At 37.9% G+C, this 24,385-nt stretch overlaps 1 protein-coding gene across 1 annotated transcript; it reads left to right on the top strand.

Annotated features, from left to right (window-relative positions):
• Nucleotides 1–972: 972 nt before the first annotated feature.
• On the top strand, nt 973–21,007 carry WNT16 (Wnt family member 16). The gene is made up of 4 exons (XM_075208957.1): nt 973–1,350; nt 10,322–10,608; nt 15,280–15,566; nt 17,972–21,007. Exons 1-4 carry the CDS (start codon nt 1,259–1,261, stop codon nt 18,434–18,436), a joined length of 1,131 nt encoding a protein of 376 aa, XP_075065058.1. The 5' UTR covers nt 973–1,258; the 3' UTR covers nt 18,437–21,007.
• The last annotated feature ends 3,378 nt before the right edge of the window (nt 21,008–24,385 follow it).

Genomic DNA, 24,385 nt, shown 5'->3' with positions numbered 1-24,385 from the left:
CATTTGCTGAACAGCCAGGAGACATTATATAGTCTTAGGAGAATGTTTAACATCTGCTTTAACTTATCCACAACCCTCGAATGTGCTCTGCATCTTATTCAAGTAGCTAATTGTATAAAGTGAGGGAGAACTGGTGACTGCCTTCAGTACTTCAAATAGTCTCCACAAGATTATACAGGGATCATTCTCCCTGAGATCTCGCATAGAGTTTGCAATCAATCTCTGTTGACTCGAATAGCAACATAGAAGTAAGGACTTAAATATCTCACTCTTACTTCAAAGATCAGCTCACTTGTTACAATGTCATAGGCCATACTACTAATGCCCTAGAGAGCACTACACACTGACATTTTGGCGAAGAAAGAAGAGAGCAAGCCAGGCTGTGCTGGCGGTGCACAGGTTCCTGCTCTTATGTCACATAGCAAGAGAAAGCACTGACATGAGATACTGGCTTCAGCATACATATATTGTTCTCCTGGAGTGCTTGTTCCTTATTTATGGCAGCAATCATTATGAACATGCAGTTCTTATTTTCTAGTGATCTAATCTATGCCTCCATAACAGGTTTTGCTATAAATTGCAAAACCGTGCAAAATCCTTTTTACACGCATGGGTCCGTTATCCCCTTGTAAATGCGATTCTTATAGTCAAATCCAAGTGTTTTATTTCAATCCAGCTTCCTCACTGCCAGTTACTTAGTAACTTTCTGATATAAATCTTTTGTAACTGTAAAACCACTGTGTCCTAAAGAAGCTGTCTTACCACTACTATAAGAAGTGAAATCTATAGTTGGATAATATCAGTCGTGCTTCTAGTTTTCCACATAGTTCTGGTGCCAGTTACTGAAGCTGTCACCCAGGAGTAGACCTCTGCACCCTCCCACCCCAGCTGGACGTGCTGGCCAATAGGAGCTGTCCTGATGGATACATTGTTATTCATTAGACTTCTGGCCAATCACAACAGGAATTTCATTGTAACGAAACAGACCAAGTTGGGGGGATTGGTGAAGGAGATATAATCAAAGAGAAGGATCTCACCTAAGGCAAAAAGACTGGTCCTCCTTTTCTCCATTTATTGGCAAGCTGCATCCCACCACGGGCATATTTGGTCAGATTTCTGAACAGCCATTAATTATTCAATCCAGGAATTATTGCTGAGTCGCAAAGAAAAACCCATTGAAATTATCTGCTTCCGAATGACCTGCTAAAAAAGACCAATCAAGGAAACCACTGAGGCTATAGGAATAAATGTGCAGGAGATGGAGAAGGGGGCGTCTATTGGACTTTGCCATTTATGTGTCCTCTTGACTATATTTATGACGATTTTCCCTTGTGCGCAAGGAAACTGGATGTAGGTATCTTCTTTTTTCTTCTTTCGTTTACTTTTGTATTGTTCACTTCTTTATTGCACGGTGTTGCAGAAAATAGGCGAATTGTAACCATTGTTTATCCTTTTTTTGAATTTAATACATCTGACTCATACTGGAAATCAACTGTGTTGTAAAGCTGTATATATAGGCAATGGTGATGTTCTATAGACTCTGCAAATTGTCCTTGATAGTGTTGCTGGGTCCACACTGTTGCTGATCTCCTCCCTACTGTATACTGTAACAAAACTGTTTCTTATCTCACAAAGAAAATAGATTCCAGCCCGTTGTTTATACAGCTATGCAGCAGAATTAACGAATGTGTTATACAGTATTCCAGTATCAAGAGTTCCCTTTTCCAAACAATAAATCCTTCTTTTCGATGCACATCTGGAGTCTACAAACAAAAATGACAGTTCTCAAACATGTTTACATGCTGCTCTAAAATATGTTAAACATATTTAATTTCATTGCAAGTTCAGTTTTGGTTTGTCAAAATATTTCAAAATAACCTCCTCTGTTTCTTTGAGGAACTTGAGGATTTGGCATGTTCTAAAAGGCACGTATTATTAAAGGGATTAAAACATTATGCTTTAAATCTGCTCATCGCCTCCAGAGAAAACCATTTCTTTTATGCAGGTTTCAATTTTCCTGTAATTATCAACGTTTTACTTTTCTCCGAGATCAATGAGAATATGTTAAATAGTTTTAATAAGGAAGCGATTTCTCTCCACTTTCACGTTCATGTTTATTTTATATCAATAATGCTTTGTTCAAAATGAAATGACTTGGAAAACAAAGCTGTCTGTTTCAGTTTACTATGAAGGTAAAGCTTCTGCTACGTATTAAAACGTTTAACTGATGCCCCTATCTAATAGAGCATTGATAGAATTTCAGAGCATGATTTGAAATATGCTGTTACAATTTGCATCCTCATTGTTAAAAAGAGTTTGTACTCATGTATCAGTGAGTATTAGTTTCACTGTACAGCTGTCTCCTAGTCATTTGTTGCATCTCTTTTGATTGTGGATTAACTAGATTACTATCTTGATGCTGTGATACCTTATCTGGATTATGTCTTTTATGTATTTGGTAAGCCTCTAGATTCCTTCAGCATTTGTTAGACCATGTGTACTGTTTTCCATTTGTTTCTTTGTTCTCCCGTTTGATGCTAGTTCTAGAAAGTGTACCTAACTGAGCTATACATGTTTCTACATTTTCGTCCTCTGTAGTTTGTAATCCATGGCGGATAGTCAGAAACATCGAGGGGTCTTCTCACTGCTCGTTAGTAAATTGTCAGCATGTTATCACTAGGGTCTGAAGAATTCAGGGTTTTATTTGCTGAGAAGCGCAAAGCCACTAATACCGGACCTCAACATTGCTAAGCCTTTTGCAAAAGAAGATTAAGCGGTCGACAAAAGATTTTATCTTATAAATATGATTATCTGACAATGCTGATCTGGCATCTTCACAATGACCTTTATGCAAGACCAGTGGCAGAGTTGCCAACCTTTAGTAAATGTACTGACTATCAGTAAAAGTGGGTCCAATGTTCACCTGTTCACAAGACATAGAGGTCAGTAAGAGCCTCTCCCAACACTACAGTAATACACACAGAAGTATCACGACAATGATATTAAGATTGTGTTGGACTATTATAATTTTTTTTTACAATTCTTAACCCCCCTATCCTAGGCGATGCTTCTGTTAATTTCATTTATAGCACAATAATGTGTCAGTGGACAAAAAGAAAAAAAAGTTGCCCTGATGTACGTTTTTGTAAAATTATAAGCAAAATATTTTCAATGGTTGGAAACATTGTACTCTACTAGAGCTTAATAGTACATTGTCAGTCCATTTCAAAATAATGGGCACAAAACCATCAAACTCTTATAGATAATAAGTGCAAAATATGGTGCAATGTGGGTATTAACTAATCAGTATTATATCAGAATAAGCCTCTTTTTTGCCTGTGATATTTTATTAATCAGTCTTGTAAAGCTGCACAGCAATGGGTGAATAAGACCAAATACCACTGATAATTCCTTTAAAGCAACTTTTGACCTTGGGATCACTTAGCATTCAGGGATTTGCAGTTCAACAACAACCGTAGAGTCAACGATCTTCTAATCCTTCCCTACAGTAGTACTAGCATGATGAGGATAGTGTAGACCTCCTGAAAGTTTAATGTGTCCGATTTCCTTAATGTCTTCTGTTTGGGTCTTTGCGTTTGGGTTCTGTATTTAACACATTGGGAAACTATGCACATGTATAGAACAAAGCAGTATAGGTGGCCAAAAGAAACGTTTTTATGTTGGTTTTATTACGTTTTTCATTTTGCTACATGGACTTCTCCAACTACTGATTTTTCTGTGCAAAATATTTGAAGAGGGGGTGTTGGACAGGGGGACATGAACATGTTGGATGCTCAGTCAAACACTAGGGCTATATATACTGACCATGCCAAGAGCAATGTCATCTGTCAATATAGCCCTGTGTACATTGATGAAGTCAGTGTTCAATCTTGTGAATTAGCAGGTATGGCATACAGTAAGAGACATTTATTAGCATAGTGGCAATACTTACTGGCTGTACTTGCATCCAAATTCAGTAGATCCCCCTTAGTATGTTTAAGTGTATTCTCCTGTTAAATAATCTCATTATTTGTAACAGCTGTAAATTAACAACTTCAAAATAAGCAATAAACATAATCTGTGAATACAGATAAATACAATTTTATATATCAATGATAAACTAAGAAATGATATATAGAACAATATCCAGTGGCCCTGCCATATAATTCTTTACATTATTTAAGACAATACAAAAAAGGAGTGATCAATGAAAAAAATTAAAAGAAAGAAACATTTTTAAATAGTTTTTTTTATAGGATTATAGGAAGAGAAGTGGGAATGAGAGGAGGAAGGGGTGTATAAAAGGAGACAGTCACTGACTCAAATTTAAATGAATGGTGGAGGTGGTGAGGAGAAACGTGGTCTACGTGCCTGTCTAATAGGTGACCAAAAGTATTTATAGGTACAGTCTTCAAATAGTATTAATCTGTTACTGCATAGACACTAAGGGGCATATTTAATAAACTGCGGGTTTGAAAAAGTGGAAATGTTGCCTACAGCAACCAATCAGATTCTAGTTATGATTTATTTAGTACATTCTACAAAATGACAGCTAGATTATGATTGGTTGCTATAGGCAACAGCTCCTCTTTTTCAAACCTGCAGTTTAGTAAATATACCCCATAGAAGGCTGCTGCTTACACATATAGCAGCGTGGATTATGAAAATTGGTTCTATGGTAATGTGTAACAGAATCAATATACTATAGGGAATGTATAACTACGTAGATGTAAAAACCAGCTCATAACAAAGTTGTTTCCGACCATCTAGACAGATGTGATGAGTTGTACTTTTTCTGGAAAATATATTGCCTGGCACTCACAGCTGTAATTATAAAGGAAGGGGCCCTAAGCAACACAGGTTTGGTAACTGTAGTAGCCATGTCCTAAAATACAGTTAACAAATTGTTAAATTCCAATTAGTCTGGACAAAGAAGGCACTGTTATTAGGTCAATGCCACCAAGAGGACAGAGGTATTTATGAAACGAGCATTAAGGCATCACAACATTGAAATTCTGAATTCAATACAAGTTAGCAAATCTATACATTATGTAATTCATGTCAACTATAAATATGCAGTTGCTTAGTTAGTCATTTTAGCACATCTGGTGTACAATGCAAATGAGATTGAGCAGACATTTGTACTGAGAAATCTAATGCTGAATGTTGAAGGACACGTAAATCCCCAAAAATGAAATGATCAAATTTGAAACACAAAAAAAAATACACTGTTATGTCTTACACCGACATCCCACTGAGGTCTATTAAAAAGTTGTATAGAATATTCCCTAGACCTTCCATCGCAGATATAAAATGCATCAATGTAAGATCCATATACATTCATGTAAATGTTCAATGATGGGCCCAATTGTTTACTGCTTCATCACAACCTAAACAAGTCTCATGAATGTTGCAACACATTTTAAAAATCCTCTTTCATATATATATATATATATATATATATATATATATATATATATATATATATATATATAAAAACTAAAGTAGGGTAATGGCCTGTCATGCTGGGAGTATTTTTGACACGATATATGCTTTTGATGAACATGGCTTTCTTGCACAATTATCCCAGGGTCCCAGCATGTTAAGGACAAGTTGCCATTTAATTTTTTTAGTAATTTTGGTAACATGCTAAATTAAATATAAATTATATGTGTTTCAATTATTCATTAGAAATTAGCTGTTGCTTCATTTTGTTATATTTGGTCATACTACATTCATGTATTTTATTGTTTCTATTTCTTTTATTTTACAAACATAGGGCGTGATTCATTAAGAATCTTAACATAAGAAACTTCTTATTTCAGTCTCCTGGACAAAACCATGTTACAATGCAAGGGGTGCAAATTATATTCTGTTTTGCACATAAGTTAAATACTGACTGTTTTTCATGTAGCACACAAATACTTGATAGCTTTATTTTTACAGTGAAATTTAAAGTTGATATTTGTGTGCTACATGAAAAAACAGACAGTATTTAACTTATGTGCAAAACAGAATACTAATTTGCACCCCTTGCATTGTAACATGGTTTTTGTCCAGGAGACTGAAATAAGAAGTTTCTTAGGTTAAGATCCTTAATGAATCAGGCCCATAGTGATTAAATGTATTCCATCATTTTCTATTTAATATATTTCATGTAAATGCAATACCTATTCAAGTAGTAGCCTAAAGAATACATGGTTGATTTTATGTGTGTCCATAGAGCAGATAGGTAATTTCATCACAGTTTATAGAACACATTGGTAATTTTATCTCTGCGGTACCAAATAATAATGGTGTTTTATGGTGAAGAACACATGAATGACTGAGCAAATATTTGTCTACTATCTCTTTCACTGCCAGTAGCATCCTGCAGTCATTTTGTATCTTTGCCTAAGCATTAAAACCATACTTGAAGAAGCAGTTAGCGGGTATGCCAATTTTAATGCTCTATGGAATATGCTGGCACTATTTAAATAAATGTAACTAAATAAGTTGTAAATATCACAGGGGATGGACCCTCACAGAATAGTAGTGTAGAGGCAGCAAAAAAAGTTGACATAGAAAACCTATTTAAAGTATATTTTTAACCATAAAGTAATTGTTTAATTGCTGTCTCCTTCCCTCCAACAATCAGGAATGATATTTTCCCATAACAAAGATAGCCACAATTCGTTACTCCTCAACCCACTGGTGCTGTACTGATTTTATTTCTGTATTGACAACCAGGGAAAGATTAGGTGTAAACAACTCTGTTAGTTTCTAACATAGGTACCGATTTCTCAGAGCCACAGTGTAGAGAGAAGTCTGTGCAGTACTGATGGGGTTGGCATGGGACCCCCACAGTTTTGCTAGCTGTGGGGAGGTGGCAGGTAGCTAAAGATTTAGGGGATTATTTATCAAACCTTCTAAACAGCAGAAGTGGAGGTGTTGTCAATAGCAACCAATCAGATTCCAGCAATCATTTATCTTGTACAATCTACAAAATAATGGCTAGAATCTCATTGGTTGCTATGGGCAACACCTCCACTTTTCCCTTTTAGAAGGTTTAATAAATTTACCCTTTACTTTATGGATGGCAATATCCCTTACAAGTGGTGTCAGACGATCATTTTTCAGTGTTGTGTTTTTCTACAGAATGCATCGGCAGCCTGAGCACAGGCACATGTCTTTATTCATCAAGGCATGTACGTAAATTGGCTCTGCATACTCCCGAATTCACCAAGGAACGGATCTGAATTAGGGTGTAGGTCTGCTCTGCTCTACTACACAGGACACTGCAGGATGCGTCCAATATATATGTTAAATGTACATTCGCAAATGAATGCACATTAAAAACTATTTAATTAATGATACCTGTTAATCATATAAGCATTAATGACAAAACAGTTAAAAACGCCCAAATTTTTTTTTTACCACGACATACATTTATTAGGATGATCTTAATGTATAATGAACATAAAATACATTTTTAAAGTGGCTCATGATTGCAAACACATCTTATAGCATGCATACGAGACTGTCATTACTAGTAATCAGCACTTAGACTAGCCCTGTAGCTGGAGAAAGAGAGCCGGCAGAAAGACAAGTAACTTTGAGATGCCCAGCGCTTGATTCGGACGTGGCTGCTTGTGCTCGAGTTTGGCAAGCCCTTACTGTACATTGACATCCCACCCTGTTTGCTTCCAGAAATCATAGCCTGTAGCAAGTGTGCTTTGCGTATGAAGATACGTTGAACATTCCTGCGTTTAGTTACGTATGGTTTTGGGTATGCGCAGAGTGATTTTGCGTACAGTGCACAAAATCAGCAGATATGTAACTTGATGAATCAGGCCCACAGTGTGATCAGTTGGAAGTGTACAACCCCTGTCACATTAGAGCGTTTTACCTCTAATGTGATCTATAGGGATTGATATTTTTATCTGACATCAATCTGACAATCTCTGAGATTTAATTGCATGGTAACTGCCACAATATTACTCACATCATTTTTTCCTCTCTGATATCTGAAGGTGATTTAAATACCAGCTCAGATTATATACATAAACATAATTTTTCAGCTAGCTTCAAATATGCTGCTAGTATGATTACCAGAATTCAGAGAGCTCTTTACTCACTTGTGTATTCTTCCTCATACGGGTTACCAATGTAAGTTCTAATATCTATTTTATTTTACAGTACAGAGTATGTTATATACTATAAAACATGTTTCACTTTGGAAAAAACAAACTCGTATAAAAGAATTTGTCTAGGTGTGTTGCCTTCACCTTTTTTTGTCATTAACATTCTATGCTCCTGAAGTTTCTATACAGATCCTTAGCCTGAATTAAGTTCTCAGAGTATAACAGAGTTCTGCTGATAAAAATGGTCATCATTCATATTTATTGTAAAAGTTATATGATTATATGGACACAATATGGAGATATGCCCCCATATACTGCCCTTTAACACAACCACAAAGCGACCCCTTCAGTGTGCAATTCATTCTACATACATGGTTGGCTAAATTGTACTAATCTGGTTGGTCATGTGCCATGCTGATAACAGAGAACAGAGCTTGCAATGTGTACAGCAACTGCGAATAGTATCTCATTAGTAATAGTAGCTCATTTATAATCAACAAGGGGAGATGTATCAAAGTGCAGTTTATTATGTGATTTTAAAACCACCAAGGGTGAACAAACCTCAGGGGGTAAATGTATCAAGCTGAGAGTTTTCTGGCGGGTTTGAAAAACCAATCAGATCCTAGCTATCATTTATTTAGTGCATTCTACAAAATGAAAGCTAGAATCTGGTTGGTTGCTATAGGCAACATCTCCACTTTTCAAACCCGCTGGAAAACTCTCAGCTTGATACATTTACCCCCAGGACTTATTAACCTGCAGTTTGAATAAAATCGAATTTGATGTGTGGCAACTTTAAAACATGCAAACCAAATGGGCAGGGCCATCTTTTCCATTGGGCACGATGGGCAGGTGCCCGGGGGCCCCACAGGCAAGGGGGACCCATAGACAGGGCTCTTAAGTAAAATAAATAATCCTGCAAAAAAAAAGAAAAAAAATCCTGCAAAAATCTCTCCTCCTCCTCTCTCTATCTCTCTCTCCTATCTCTCTCTCTCTCTCTCTCTCTCTCTCTCTCTCTCAGGTGGGGGCCCCGCTGCACTGCTTTGCCCGGGGGCCCATAGTGTTGTTAAGGTGGCCCTGCAAATGGGGCTTTCTGTGAGGCTTTTTAAATTGACCGCTTGATGTATTACACCGTTTGTATGGATCCCAGGTGACTAAACATGCTGTGCAGTTTGCAATCTACCTGTTTGAAAAAATACGTCTTGGTGTACATTTTTTACATTGATAAATTGCATAGATTAAAAACCACATAAAAAGACATATTTTAAAATGGTAAAACGTTACTGTGGTACACGCCCGGCCCGGACATGCATTTTAAGTTAGATGGTTCATTAAAAACTAAATGAACTTTTCGTGTGCACAGGCACAAAAACAGCCTGCATGAACAGAAAAAATATGCACTATAAAAATTAAACATCTTGATTTACACAGTTTGCATGTCTTGCTTGTGCCCTAGCATACCTGAATGGCAGTCCTTTATGATGAAGCGCTAGGAGTTATTATCAGGCCATTTCAGTACAACATCAACAGACCTGCACACAAGGCTTGATCTTGCTCTCGTATCAGCTTTGCTTGTTGTAGTGGAACATTTAGGGCCTGATGTAGAGTTGGATGCAATGTACACTGAAATCGTAAGTGTAAATTGCATCCTGTAATTTACACATATTCCAAGTCCGTGCGACTCAGAACACTATGCAAATTGCACAAATACACCTCTTTATCTGCCTTATGGGCCGGTGTGCATGATACACTTTAGTGTATCCATCACAGCGGCCCTGTGAAGCAGATAATGAATAAATAATTTAATGTAAAGCAAAACAAAACAAAAAAACAAAAAACATGCTTCTCCCCCCAAACAGCACTAGGGTTGGTTAAGCTGTTTGGGAGGGGGTGCACGCCTTAATTTTTCAGTAATTTTTTTACTTCTTTTTTTAATACTGTAAGGTCTGTTGCACCAGCAGAAAGCATCCGCAAAAGACATGTCTCCTAGCGGCTTATCTCCAGCTGCTTTCAACTCGGCATAGCACGTAAAGTGCATGAACACACCTTTACATTGCTAGGTTCACCCACTACCTCCCCTGTTCTACCTCTCCAACTGCAACTTTACAACTCTACTTGAGACCCTTAGCATTTAATACTGATGATGAAGAAAAGGTGATATTAGTATTGTTAAAATGCAAAAATGTTTTTCATTGCAGGTGGTTAGGTGTCACTTCCTTCGGGGTCCCAGAGAAGCTAGGGTGCAGCAACCTCCCACTAAGCGCACAACAAAAGGATATGTGTAAAAAGAAGCCATACTTGTTGTCCAGCATCCGAGAGGGAGCCAGACTGGGAATTCAAGAATGCAGGAATCAGTTCAAACATGAAAGGTGGAACTGCTCTATTTCACCAACTATTTATACCTCTAGTCCATCATTTTCACTTTCTTTTTTATCATCATCATTAGCATCGGCTCATTTAATCTTCGGCTATGAATTGAGTAGTGGTAAGTTGTTGTTTTTTGTTTTTTAAATCTAAATAAAAATATTATACCATTATATTGCTCAATGAATTTCAAATCAGTTTAATTCATTCCTGGGGGTAAATGTATCAAGCTGAGAGTTTTCCAGCGGGTTTGAAAAACCAATCAGATTCTAGCTATCATTTATTTAGTACATTCTAAAAAATGATAGCTAGAATCTAAGTGGTTGCTATAGGCAACATCTCCACTTTTCAAACCCGCAAACTCTCAGCTTGATACATATACCCCTGGTGACAATACAGCAGTGTAGGCTGCTGTTTAAATTATTTATAAATGTTGCTTAATCTGCTAAAAATATTTAGCTTAAAAGCAAAACAGACAATATTGAAACTGTATTAGAAATAATATAACTCTATTACATTGCAGTATTTCCATTTATTTCCATATTTATTTATAAACAACATTTTGTAAGAAGCTTTAGCAGCCTTGCTAATAAGGTACACCACATATTTGCAAAATGATAGCTTCCATGCAAATGTAGCTCATGGATTTGTGGCTTCCTGTGGCTTTGGCCTGATACCCACTGGTCTTTGACTTATGCAATTTCAGATGCCAATGAAACCATATGTCAAACACAAATGCATTTTCCATGCGGTTGATAACTTGGGAGGTCAATGGGGAGGTTAGGTTATCGTAACTTAAATAAATTAAATCATTGCATGTATATGAATAAACTAAATGCAAAAATTTCAGCATGAGATATGATATCAGGAACATACGAGGTAGATGAGCATGAGACATAAGGAAGAGAGGACCCTGCCTGTGAGAGCATACATTCCAGAAGGAGGAGGTAATGAGAGACACTAGGAGATAAAGGACATGAGTGGATTTGTGAGATGAAGGGAGGAAGTAGACATGAGGATCCAGCAGGAGGTAGAGTAGGCAAGCATCAAGAGGTGGATTTTGAGGGAGCATTTGAAGGATTGTTTGGATGGGGTAGAGTCTGGTGGGGCAAAAAAATGAGTTTCAAAACATACTGGTAGGTTAATTGGCTGCTATAAAATTTGACCCTAGTCTCTCCCTCTCTGTCTGTCTGTCTCCCTCTCTGTCTGTGCTATTTGGTCCTCTGGCCAGAAGGCTGAGGTTGCATAGAAAGCCTGGTATAATATGCCCCCAGAGTGGTGACCTGGGGTTATGAGAGTCACCAATGCACTGGCACATCATTTTAATGTCACTATAGCACATTTTACACTTTTGTTTTTCTGCAATTGCCTCCTATTGCTCTGGCTTTCTGGCTGGGTGAGAGAATTTTTATATTTGCCTGGCCATTAGATTGGGACCGTACTATTTATTTCATGCCTTGTTTGTCACTTACTCTTTTATGGGATTTTTCCACATATCTAGAGGGTGTGGTAGGCTCTTATTGGGTTCTGCAATTCCCTGATGGGAGCTGAGGATCTGGCTCTGAGGTTCCCACCCCCTGAAACCTTCGATGCTCTCTATTCCAGTGGTGGGCAAGTTTCCGGACCCTGGGTGAACTTTGGTGGATCCAAGGGTAAAAGAAACTCTCCTAGCCAAAGACCCTTGCCCCCAAAGGGATCCTTTGACTCTTTTGAGGAGGGCTTGAAGTTGCCGCAACCTTTTGAACTTTTTTTGTACTTGGGGCAGGAAAGCATTTTCAATAATAAATAAAACTGCAGGCAGGGGAGATTCTATTGTAGCGGTGTGGGCTTCCCTACGCTGAGGGAAATACATGAAGATGTGACCATTGCATTATCAACAACTGAGCTGTTAGAAGCATTTATGTCAAATGGGATGTATAGAGTTTGGGTGACCAAATGCCATAAGTTACAGATCTTGGCCAATTCACCAGAACCCAATACTGGCTTTGTCAGCCTGATCAGCTGGTTCTGTCATAAATAAATAAAGAGTTGGCAATAAAGTTAAACATTTTATTTATAATAAATCTGAATTTGAAAGTATCTTAGAGTTAGAACAAACTAGGGTTTATGTAAGCTGAGTTGAGATTAGTGATTTGATTTTGACAGAATCCTATAATTAAAACTAAAGTAACCCCTATACCCCTTAACCCAAATTCCAACACTGATTTCTGCACTTAATCATGAAAAACATCCTGGAAATGCCCTCAGAATCAGGTATCCATTTCTGACTAGGGTAAAGTCAATATTTCTCAATTTCTGAATTTATCATTGTGATATATAAAAAAGCCTAACATACAGAATAAAAATAAACTCCCGTCTATTAGATCAACAAGAAGGATGCCTAAATGGTTTGACATATACTGTAACAGTGACTTATTTCATATTTTCTAAGACAACAATAATGTGGTTTTACTGAGAAGTGTTTCTGCATGTGGTTAAATGAATATATTTTTCCAATAAAAATACCGCTTAGCTTGAGGAAACCGCAGTGTGATCTAATTGCAGCATAAAAGCAAACACTGGAAACCCCTGGGAAAAAGAAAGTTTTTTTTAAATTAAATGTTTCATGCAAAGTACTGCAAGGTTTCTCACTATGTTACTTTGCAATTGTGTAACTTTAAAGATAATTCATAGTGAAAGTAAATATTTTCTGCACTTCGACAAAGTACATTACCGTCTCATTCAATATCAAGTAAAAGGGCTGATACTAATTATTTATCTCTGTCTGTTTGAAGGGAAACATATATATAGTGCCTATATAAGCATTGTTTCTCTGTGGAAGCACACGCCATGTTTGTTGACATCCTGAGTTCTGTTCATTGTATAGTTTATTTATATAAAATCATACTGTGTGGGGGTCACTGACACAAGGAATATTTATGGGCAAAAAATATGCATAATAAATACACTCAATTTATTGGCGCACTACTATTTTACGTAACAGACGAATAGGTTCACGCCTCATAGGGCACTATATATATAATGTACATACATATGTACATACATACAGTAGGTACATGACTACCTACTGCTTTGGTATGTGCCCAAGACAAATGCTCTGTGCAATCATTTTACTTGATTAAATTAAGAATGGTGGATAAAAGTTAAACCATCACATCCAAGTCCTGCCTATTATTGTTTTATGACCACCCCTTCATTAATTTCACCTTTCCATTTTTCTCGTTCAAACCTCATTCCAGCCTTAGCAAAGTCATGATTGCAAGAAGACATTGGGACTGTTTTAAATACATTTGTCTCTACTGTGCATGCGTACATGATTTTTATTACATTGGTATTTGTGCGCATAACATATCCGGTTAGTGCACAGGGTGTCCCATTGAAAGTAGATACTGATGCCCAGTCTCCACCACCTATGAGCATGTGCATAAATGACATAGTTGTTTATGTGAGTAGAAAGGCACTGCAGCCCTGCACTTGTCTGCATACAAATATGACATATACACCGCAGCTTTGCATTTATTGTGCAAAATTACCCTATTTGTCTGCAATGAGCTGCATAGAAATAAACTTTGAGTATATCTCTGTAGCCGTGGGATTCAAATCTACTTTAAGCACTGAAGTGTCCTCTGTGCAGTCCTTATCTGCAAAGACCAGCAGAGGAGAGATTCTGATATTCCATTTAGATCAGGGGTCAGGGAACTATTTTACCTTTTACCCCAAATATATTTAGATACGCCTACATTAGCCTCTTGATTTGAAAGGAAGGAAATCATATATTATTAATCATTGGAATTCAAAATTTTATTGAATCTATTCAAAATTTCTTTGAAAGCTTCAACTTCAAAACTTCAGGTTTTGGAGAAATGATGTTGCTTCATTTTTGATACAAGAGCTTCAATATTGGGGCATTTTGATGTCAGAGCTATTTGGATACAGTATTCAGCGTCCAATCGATTTCTCTGCTTTGTTTTTATGTTTGTTAGAGTGGAAAATCTTTGTTCGCAAAGGTAGGTTGTTGCAAAAGGCAGATACTTGATAGCTTATTTGTACACTGAAATGTAAAGTTGATATTTGTGTGCTACATGAAAAAACAGTCAGTATTTAACTTATGTGCAAAACAGAATTCTAATTTGCACCCCTTGCATTGTAACATGGTTTTGTCCAGGAGACTGAAATAAGAAGTTTATCAAGTTAAGATCCTTAATGAATCAGGCCCCTAGCCACTATCTTTAAAAAAGTGTGATTTAAGCATTCAGGTAAAAGAAAACAAACTATCATGAGGGCCCATAGACAGCCAGTCATTCCTGTGTGTTGTTTTATTGTATTATTACATGGCAGTAGGAATGAACCGCCTTTACTTCACATTGTTCTCTTTAACTGGCCCTGCACGTTTCCATGTAAAGTACACACAGGAAAAAGTACTTAAAATTATAATTGACAAACTCTTAAATGGCTATATAAAATATTTTGATAGAGCAAATAATAATGGCATCCTCTCATCCCACAATGTCTGCTTTGTACATTAGCTTAACGCAGTGGTTTCCAAACTGTGCGCCTATGCTCCCTGGGGTGCCTTGGAAATCTCACAGGGGTGCCTCGGCCAGGGCCAGTGGTAAGTAAGGCGGGGGACTACTTGGTAATTATTTTGGCTTAGTGGTGCCTTGAAAAAAAGTTGGAGACCCTAAGGGTGCCTTGAACTGAAAAAGTTTGGAATCCCCTGGCTTAACATATAACATGTCCGTGTGCAATGAAAGGTTGCTCAATACATATAATACTACATTTTTTATTGCAGGGACCAAAGAAACGGCGTTCATCTCTGCAGTGACAGCGGCGGGTCTTGTGCACACAGTGACAAGAGCATGCAGCGCTGGGAATATGACCGAATGTTCCTGTGACACAAGCCTTCAAAATGGAGGCTCAGCCAGTGAAGGATGGCACTGGGGAGGCTGCTCAGATGATCTTCAATATGGCATGTGGTTCAGCAGGAAATTCCTTGATGCCCCCTACAAAAACACAACTGGAAAGGAATCGGATATTCTTAGTGCAATGCACTTACATAATAATGAAGCTGGGAGGTTGGTAAGTATCAGTATATAATCCATTTTTTTTGCGGAGGAGTCATAGTCTCATAAACATCTCACTTCAAACTAACATTAGTTGACGCTGAAATATAGTTTATACAGAGAACTTGCATTTTATTTTCAGTTTAAAAGCATTTTCATTTTATATTAATAATAAACCATAGACTGTAGTTGCATAATTTGAAAGGTATACCATACTTGCCAACTCTCCCGGAATGTCCGGGAGACTCCCGAAATTCAGGTCAGTCTCATGGACTCCCGGGAGAGCTGTCGACTTCATCTGCCCACTTCAATAAAATTAGAGCCGGAATGTACGGGCAAAGAGGGCGGGGCTTCGTGATTTGCATCATTTTGGCTCCGCCCCCAGTGATGTAATGCTTGTTTGGGGTCTTTTTACACTGCAAAAGACCCAAAACAGGCATTATGTCACAGGGAGCGGGGCCAAAATGGTGCGAATCGTGAAGTCCCGCCCCCTCCACCCATACACCCCTCCTGCCCACCAGGGACTCCCGGACCTGGCCAACATAAGGTTGGCATTTATGAGGTATACTATGCCATCTCTTCATACTTGTCTACTGTCCCGGAATGTCCAGGAAATTCCCAAACATCCTCCCAGGCTCTGGCAGAGTAGGCCACCATTCCAGATCTTGCCCCGATATCACCATGATAACACGAATCACATCAAATCACATCATTAATTCCCCACCTCCGCTGCTTGATGATGCAAATAGCAGGGTCTGGGCCGTGATGTGGCAAGTCGCCTTGTTTCCCCCCCCTGCTCTTGTCCCTTGGACCTTCCCTCTATGATCTCACAGAGTTGAGGTCCATAAAGTAGGCAAATATGAATCCGACACTCTTAAGCTGCCTTTGATAAGATGGCTGTAATGACCATTAATGAGCGTAAGGACATTGCTTTGCATACACATACAGATACAATGCAGATGAAGCTCACAGGGAAGTAACCGGAAGCCTCAAAAATGATTACCATCTGTTGGTTGGCACATAGCCAACAGTGCCCGCAGTGCTACAAAGAGAAAGACAGCCAGCTGCTCCTTGAGGTTTGAGGGGGGCACTATTACAAATGAACAAAAATGTTTCTTCTTCACAAAAAAAAATTAAAAATACTTTAAGACCTGCATTTGAGAAAATAATAAAAACTGAAATATTAATTGCATTATTTGCAAAGTAAAGTATAAATAAGTCATTCAAGAATCAATACACTTATTTAATACCAAGATTAGTGTCAATTACATTATACAATAGGCATTTTAAAGGCACATTTACCATTTTCTTATTTGTATTAATGTTTAATGGAAGTATTAAGTGTTGACTGTATGAAAGCATTCCTGTTACAGAGCTTTTCTTAGCTTCAATAAATGTGTTACTAACTCTGCTTCTAGAGTTCACTGTGCAGTAGAGTCAATTTGTTAATTAAAGCAGTCTGATGCCTGGTATTGGTATTATGGAAAAAAACAATATATGACAGAGCACATACAAAGGGGAGACAGTGACAATCCCACAAGTCTGCTTATAGTCAGTACAGACATGACGTCATAGATCTGTCTAGCATGTGCATTCTCCAGCACTGGGCATATTTAGACAAAGCATTTTTGGGGGTGAGAGTACATTTTATTAGACAGAAGGCTATGAAATGGATTTACAGTATGAATATTGTTATTTGCAAATCTGGACATGAAATGTGACTCTCCAAAAGTGTATTATGTGAGCCACTACTCCTAAACACAAGCTTTTACTAGGTCACTGGCAAATAAAATATGTTTATATCATGCAATGCATCTATTGTATGTAATTGCAGCATGTGTGCAGGGCCGGCGCAGGGACTTTTAGTGGCACCACTTTTCCCCCTCTTCTACTGCCTTTACCTTAGGCGCTGCCCTGCCCACAACATCTTACCTTGTCTGGAACTTAGACCATAGGTATCATGCTGGGCTATGACAGAGCCCTGCACCACACTCCCTGCCTAATGCCAACATGGAGGAGTAGCAGGCAGCAGATTTACAGGTAAGAAGCTGCTGGCTGTTGCCCTTCCATGCCATGGCTGGCGCTACGGTAGGGACGGCGCAGGGTGAATAACAACACTGAATTAGTGACTTTAGGTCATTTGATCACTATGTTTGGTGCATATTAAATTCTGGCTCTTTGAGCTCTAGGTGCACACTGTTAACTGAGGTTAATTATGTGTAATCTAGGACTAGAACAGTTCATGACAGTGTAACAATACATTTAAATGGACATAAGTGTCAACCTCCTTACTTTTAGATGCATTACCAATGATATAACTATTGTGAAGAATAGTGTTATTCTTTCCTGAAAATGTTATGCACTTCATATGTGTTGAATTATTTTCTCCCGATGATTGTAGTTTTGTGTCTGTTTTATTAGGCTGTGGCTAAGCTTATGACTGTGGACTGTCGCTGTCATGGAGTCTCTGGTTCCTGTGCTGTAAAAACCTGTTGGAAATCTATGTCTTCATTTGAAAAGATTGGCAGTTACTTAAAGGACAAATATGAAAACAGCATCCAGATATCAGACAGAATGAAACGTAAGGTCCGTAGGAAAGAGAAAAATCATCGCAAGATTCCTGTCAGAAAAGAGGATCTTGTGTATTCAAACAGGTCCCCTAATTATTGTGTGGAAGATCAGAAACTAGGAATATCTGGGACACATGGCCGGGAATGTAACCGCACCTCTGAGGGAGCAGATGGCTGCAACCTGCTCTGCTGTGGGAGGGGTTATAACACGCATGTGATCAGACATGTGGAAAGGTGCGAGTGTAAATTTGTGTGGTGCTGTTATGTGCGCTGCAGACGATGTGAAAGCATGACTGATGTCCACACATGCAAATAAGGTTTCTCTGACAGAAAACAGCTCATAGACCAATCAAAATATATTTCATAGCTAGGATTTGTTTCCTGGAGGAGAAATGAAACTCCAGATTTGACTAAACAAAAAATATCATAATAATTATTCCTAATACATGTCAAATAAGTGTGATTAATTACAGCTGGTGGATTGTCGCAATATCACATTTTACCATGTGAACAGTATAGATGCCATCTGTCCCTTCTTTTCAGCATTGTCCCAAGTTTTGAAGAGTTGTTTCTGAAAGCTGTTGTTCCTGTGAATATTCCTGTTTTAGTAACATTATTAAGTGCATAGTACTACTTCTCTTCATCTGAACACCTGATGTATTTCTTTGTATCTCTTGTTAATCTGTATAGGTTACAATTTATTGAAGGGAAACGTTTAACATGTAGTGTCATGGAGTTATAATATACACATTCTCAATAGTCAGGTCATCATGGAATGTATAATGACCTTTGTCCACCTAGAATACACATGGACTGTGTGTCCATGAAAACAGTAAGTATGCTTGAAAGATGCTACAATGATAACTGTTTGGTCCATGGTGGCATTGATAAAGGAAATTGCTTCTTCTACATTCCTTATGGAGGGGTTTCTATGGAAGTAAGAGTGTCACACTGTTAGCTACATGTGCCAAAGAGAATGCCAAGAAACTTCATACACAGCACCAATGGGATGGGGCTATTTTTTAATAGCTACTGGGATTAAAAAAAATACTAGACTGTATCTCTCATTAAAGGACCAGTAAACAATAATTTCAATTATTTTTATTTAAAACCCCTCTTTGTAAAGTAATCCATGTTCTCTTCACTGACTGTGCAGGGCTTCATTTGGAAGACCTGCTGGTGAAACCGTTTCTTCACAACAGTGAAGTGTCATCTGTGAAAGAGTAGGCTCACATAACTGATGAGCAGGGAAAGTATGTTCTCCGCTACCCAGCCAGGACAGTAAGGCACACATTATGAAAGAGGGATTTAAATAAAACAATATATATTTATTTTTACTGATCCATTAAATTGTACCTAACATTTTCTCACCCTAACAGATTATTACTGCTTACCTTGCTGTTTTAATTTGCTGTTGCCCTTAAAATGTATACAGCTTATGTGAATCAGCTCTCTTAGGTTTCCCCAGTAATCACAGCCATGTTTCCTTCTGAAATTCTGTGAGGGTGCTAATTATTAATCAAAAGGTGTCTTCCTATACTGTAAGATTCCTTCTTTTTTTGCATTGCTCCCTCCCAGCAACCCTCAGGATGGCCTAAACCAGTGATGGGCAAACTTTTTCAGGAGTGGGCCAAATAAAAAAGAAAAACTTAAGGCGGGCCAATATAATTTATTAAAAAACTCAAATATCGAAATATATAATACAAATTTTTTGAATGGGACAGGAGGGTGTTATATAGCAGTGTTACCTCTATAAGTGCAGCGATTGTACAGACACAGCACTTATTTCAGCAGGTTGTTGCAGATCCGTCTTTCTGGTGAGCCACTAACTGACAACACAGCAGCCAATCGAAATCCGCCTTAGTATATGGCCCAGCCCATTTCTTCTCACATGACTTTCAGCCATTAGGGGGCGGGCAGGTGCTTTAGTGATTGACATACGAAGTGTCCTTTTAGGAAGGAGGATGAAGTGTATTGGAGGAAATAGCTGGGAAGGCATAAAAATGAAGGTTCTGACACACAGGGTCGGCCCTAATAATTTTATGCATATTTTCATGAAATTTTTTAAAATATTGGCGGGCCGGATAGAACCTCTAAGTGGGCCGGATCTGGCCGTAGTTTGCCCATCACTGGCCTAAACTAACAGCTGATTTGCTGTATACCAAAGACAAGCATACTTGAGGCAAAAAACAAAGAGATGGAAAACACTTTGTTACTGATTTTCTCTAGAATTGTATGCATGTGTTAAAAACTATAGGCTTATCTAGGCAGCAACATTTTAAAATAAAAGGAGAATACTTTGTAAAAGGAGTTGATGCAATTCATAATATCAGTTTCAGAATTCAATAGTTTTTTACAGGTAGGATTGCTTTGAGATAGAAAAGAATATTTGAAATTTCTAGTTAATACAGTAATAATAAGTTGGAAACACGTTAAACAATTATGAAAGCCATTGTATTTATGAATTAAATTTTATATTTTCGTATAGAATATTTTGTACAGTCTTTAAAAGCTCTTAAGAAATGTATAAATATACGTGTTATAAGACATATTAATTTTTTTACTGGCTTAATATGTACATTTTGTAAATATTTAAATTATGCAGTTCTCGCACTGGATATGAATCCAAATGCTTGTATGGTATATGTACTTATTTGTATTTTGAAATTTTCAATTTGGACAATTCTAAAGTTCCCTCTGCCCAAAAACACACTAAAACATTCAGAGAGAAGTACTACCAGTAGTATCAATAAGATTTAAATATATTTTTTAATGTTGTAAAATACATTTTTCTTTTAGTATTATCTGCTACATATATAAATGGGATTTTCTACATTTTCATTTTCATTTTTTGTGTGTGTGTGACAATAAAGTTCTTTTTATTTTACGTCAGACTACCAACTTAAGTAAACATTTTATCTACAAAATTATGTTCAGTGATTACTGACAGTTTTTGAGTTGCTTAAAATGATGATAGTGGGTGAACCAGGAAATACAAATTTAACAGACTATGAATAAATAAATTTCATATAGGAAGATTGGGAATTGCTAAATTATACACCTGAGTACTGAATGAGTACAGATTTGGGGGTCAAAGTTTCAGTTCATGTATTGTGCACCATGGGTATAGCAAATGGAAATTTCCACATTCCCTGGTGCACAATCTTGTCCACTTGAAAGGGAATACAGATTGTACAAAATTACTTGAAAGAGAGTATAGATTGTGGAAACTGAGTTGGCTAACTCTAAGGGATCCCATAATGGCAAACCAATTTATGTAGATACTGGGGATGTGTACTGCTGCTGAGGAGTTCAGTCTACTAAGGCCCAGTACACTCTAGTACAGAAGGCATAACTCCAGTTGACTGGATAGGCAGTGCAGAGGCCTACTTGATTACTTGGCCATATACAGTAATGTATTTCACATTAGCAGTCCCATCTACACAAGATATATGTGGTGTTAGAGTAACATGCCAGGAAGGTTTACATTGATAAATTCAATAGATAATAACAAGGCAATATATTTAGTTTACAATTGGAAGTGGGTTGACTAAATTTCATGTTAACAAAATGTGTTAACATATAGGATGTTAACAGCAATGCTGCCTTACATTGCTGGGTTTATGAATTTCATTCTGATCAATGCCCTATTTGTCTGGAATTTTTATGTTCTCCTTAAGTTTGAAATAAATAAATAAAATCTGTTGAAAATAGTAACACGTATAAACTAAGTGGGAAGGTTCTTTGTTATGATGACTGCTATCCCAATAGATAACAGATAAACATGGGCACTGTGTTCTTAGCTATGACCAAAGGCTGTAGATAAGAAATTCAGTGATCGAGAATATCTTGGATCTCAGAAAAAAGTGATTTGGACCACTTCCTGGATAACCTTTCCCAGAGCATCCTTTAGTGTTAGAACACAGTATTGACAGCCCAGGTAGTAAGAGGGCTTTGACCACCCATTTCACTGTGAGAAACCTCTTCTCTGTGATGGAGTACAGAATCTCCCATGGATAGAGCTTCCATCTTAAATTTGACACAAGATGGTTGGCAAGTAAGGCCTGACCTATGGAGGGACTGGACTTCACATAGGGCTAGATTTAATAAACTGCGGGTTTGAAAAGTGGAGATGTTGCCTAGAGCAACCAATCAGATTATAGCTATCATCTATTTCGTACATTCTTCAAAATGACAGCTAAAATCTGATTGGTTGCTATAGGCAACATCTCCACTTTTTCAAATCTATAGCTTAGTAAATAAACCCCATACTCTTGTTAGCTGGGCCTACCAATGGATCTTAAACACAACTGTGTCATCCAGGTATGCCATCTATCATTTTGGTGAGGGTGGTGTATGTGGTCCACTGGAAGCAAGCAGGGGCACCATAGAGGTCAAAAGACATTTGTCATTAATTGATATAGCCCTATTGGGTGGTAAAATGCAGTTTTGTGCTTTACATTCTCAGCCATCTTGATCTGCCAACATTACTTTGTGAGATTCAGGTTGGATGAATAATGGACAGATCTGAGAAGATCATGGAGATCATCCACCTTCAATATACGGTAGGTATAAAATGTGGAAACACTGTTCACTTTGTGAACGTTCATGGAAAACTGTATACTTCTGGGTACCATTTACTCATGGACTCCTTAATATCCCCTTATGATGAAAGGGGATGCCCAAGCCAACTTCCAATCCAGTCTCCTGCTGCAGCTACCTGGACCCTGGTGTTTACATTTCGCAAAAGGCCAAGCCAATCTGGGACTCCTTCATACAGTTCCATCTTGTTTTTAGTAATTTTGTCCCAAAAGGTGTCACTCCCACAATTTCCATTTTGTAACAACTGGTTAAATCCACCCCACAGTTTTTATTTGTTCCCCTCCATTGACTTTTGAAAGACCAGTGAAGCTAAAGCTCAAAATCCACACCTGTACAAGCATGTACAAGCATGCAACTAGCCCAACTATATTATCATGGCCCTTAGTTCTTGTCATGTCTCTATCCCACAGCAGAACCATCCCAGTGGGTAAGCTGGGGAGGGATCCTTTCTCCATGCCCTGCCCAGTCTAGCCAATGTCCAAGTGCCTTAGCCAATGGCAGGCCAACAACCATAGACCTAACTGACTTGACCCACATCAGGTGCATTGAGATTTCTGGGGAGTGAATAAATGATCATGTCTGAGAATGAATCAAGTTGTTAGTGGATAAGCCAAGGTTGGGGATTGAGGTTCCCATCTGGCTGATTTGTGTGAGAAGAATTATGTACAATTGCACAGCAAAAAAAAGCTAGTTGCCACCATGCTATTTCTATAAGATACAGACAGCTGTAGTGGGAACACTAAAACCAGAAAGACTTTAGGGTCTGGTGCTGTCTGCCATTAGTGGCAGGATAGGGGATACAAATCCAGGACATGTTCAAAGCTGTGGGAGCATTAGACTGCTGGAGTGTCATTCTAAGCCCTTGTAAGTTTGAGTCCCAACAATAGCACTAACAAGCGCTAATATTACTCGGTTGTATGTTTATCTTGTAAATTAGCATGCGCCTCTATTATTTTGAGGAATTGTTGTATGCAGTTTCTGTGACTATCCTGATTATTAAAATAAATGTGCTTTATTTTTCATCAGTCTCAGGGGAAGCTAACATTTCTACCATGCATCATTAGTAAACAGTCCCTTTTTCCTAAATAATGGTCTACTTATGCAGGTGGCTGTTCAACCACAACTAAGGGGAAACCAGATAAAAATTTGCCTCGAGATAGACCTTCCTTTGGGTATCATCAAACCAGAAGCCTCAACATATTTTGAATTTCTGTTTTTCACTACCACACTTTCTCCTTCTGGGAGTCTATATGGTCTTTAACAAACAAAAACCACTGGCAGAGTCACAATATTGTGCCATACCAGACTTCCAAGAGTGTCAGAAAACTCATCTGAAAACTATGCAACCAAAGCTTCTAGAGACTTATTCTGCTCAGAGGTAAAGCATGGCTTGTAAGGTTCCTTGAGATCTGACTTCTGTGACCTGAGGACCAAGATAAACATCACCTCTAAGTGGGTGTACAAACAAAGCTTTATGCATTTTTCCAGACCTTTAAAAGATTTACATTATATATTTATTTCCACTTCAGGTGTTAGGGTATGAAATTACATTGTCTACTTATCTAAATCTATGTAGAGTCTTAAACCATTTAGCCAACAGCTTGCTCTCCTCTGTGGGTAGCAACAATAGCATTATTTCTCTTGGGGCAAACATATGAAAGTG

Source organism: Mixophyes fleayi, chromosome 4 (genome assembly GCF_038048845.1).
Source record: "Mixophyes fleayi isolate aMixFle1 chromosome 4, aMixFle1.hap1, whole genome shotgun sequence".
Classification (NCBI taxonomy): domain Eukaryota; kingdom Metazoa; phylum Chordata; class Amphibia; order Anura; family Limnodynastidae; genus Mixophyes; species Mixophyes fleayi.
This window is presented reverse-complemented; position numbering and strand designations above follow the sequence as displayed.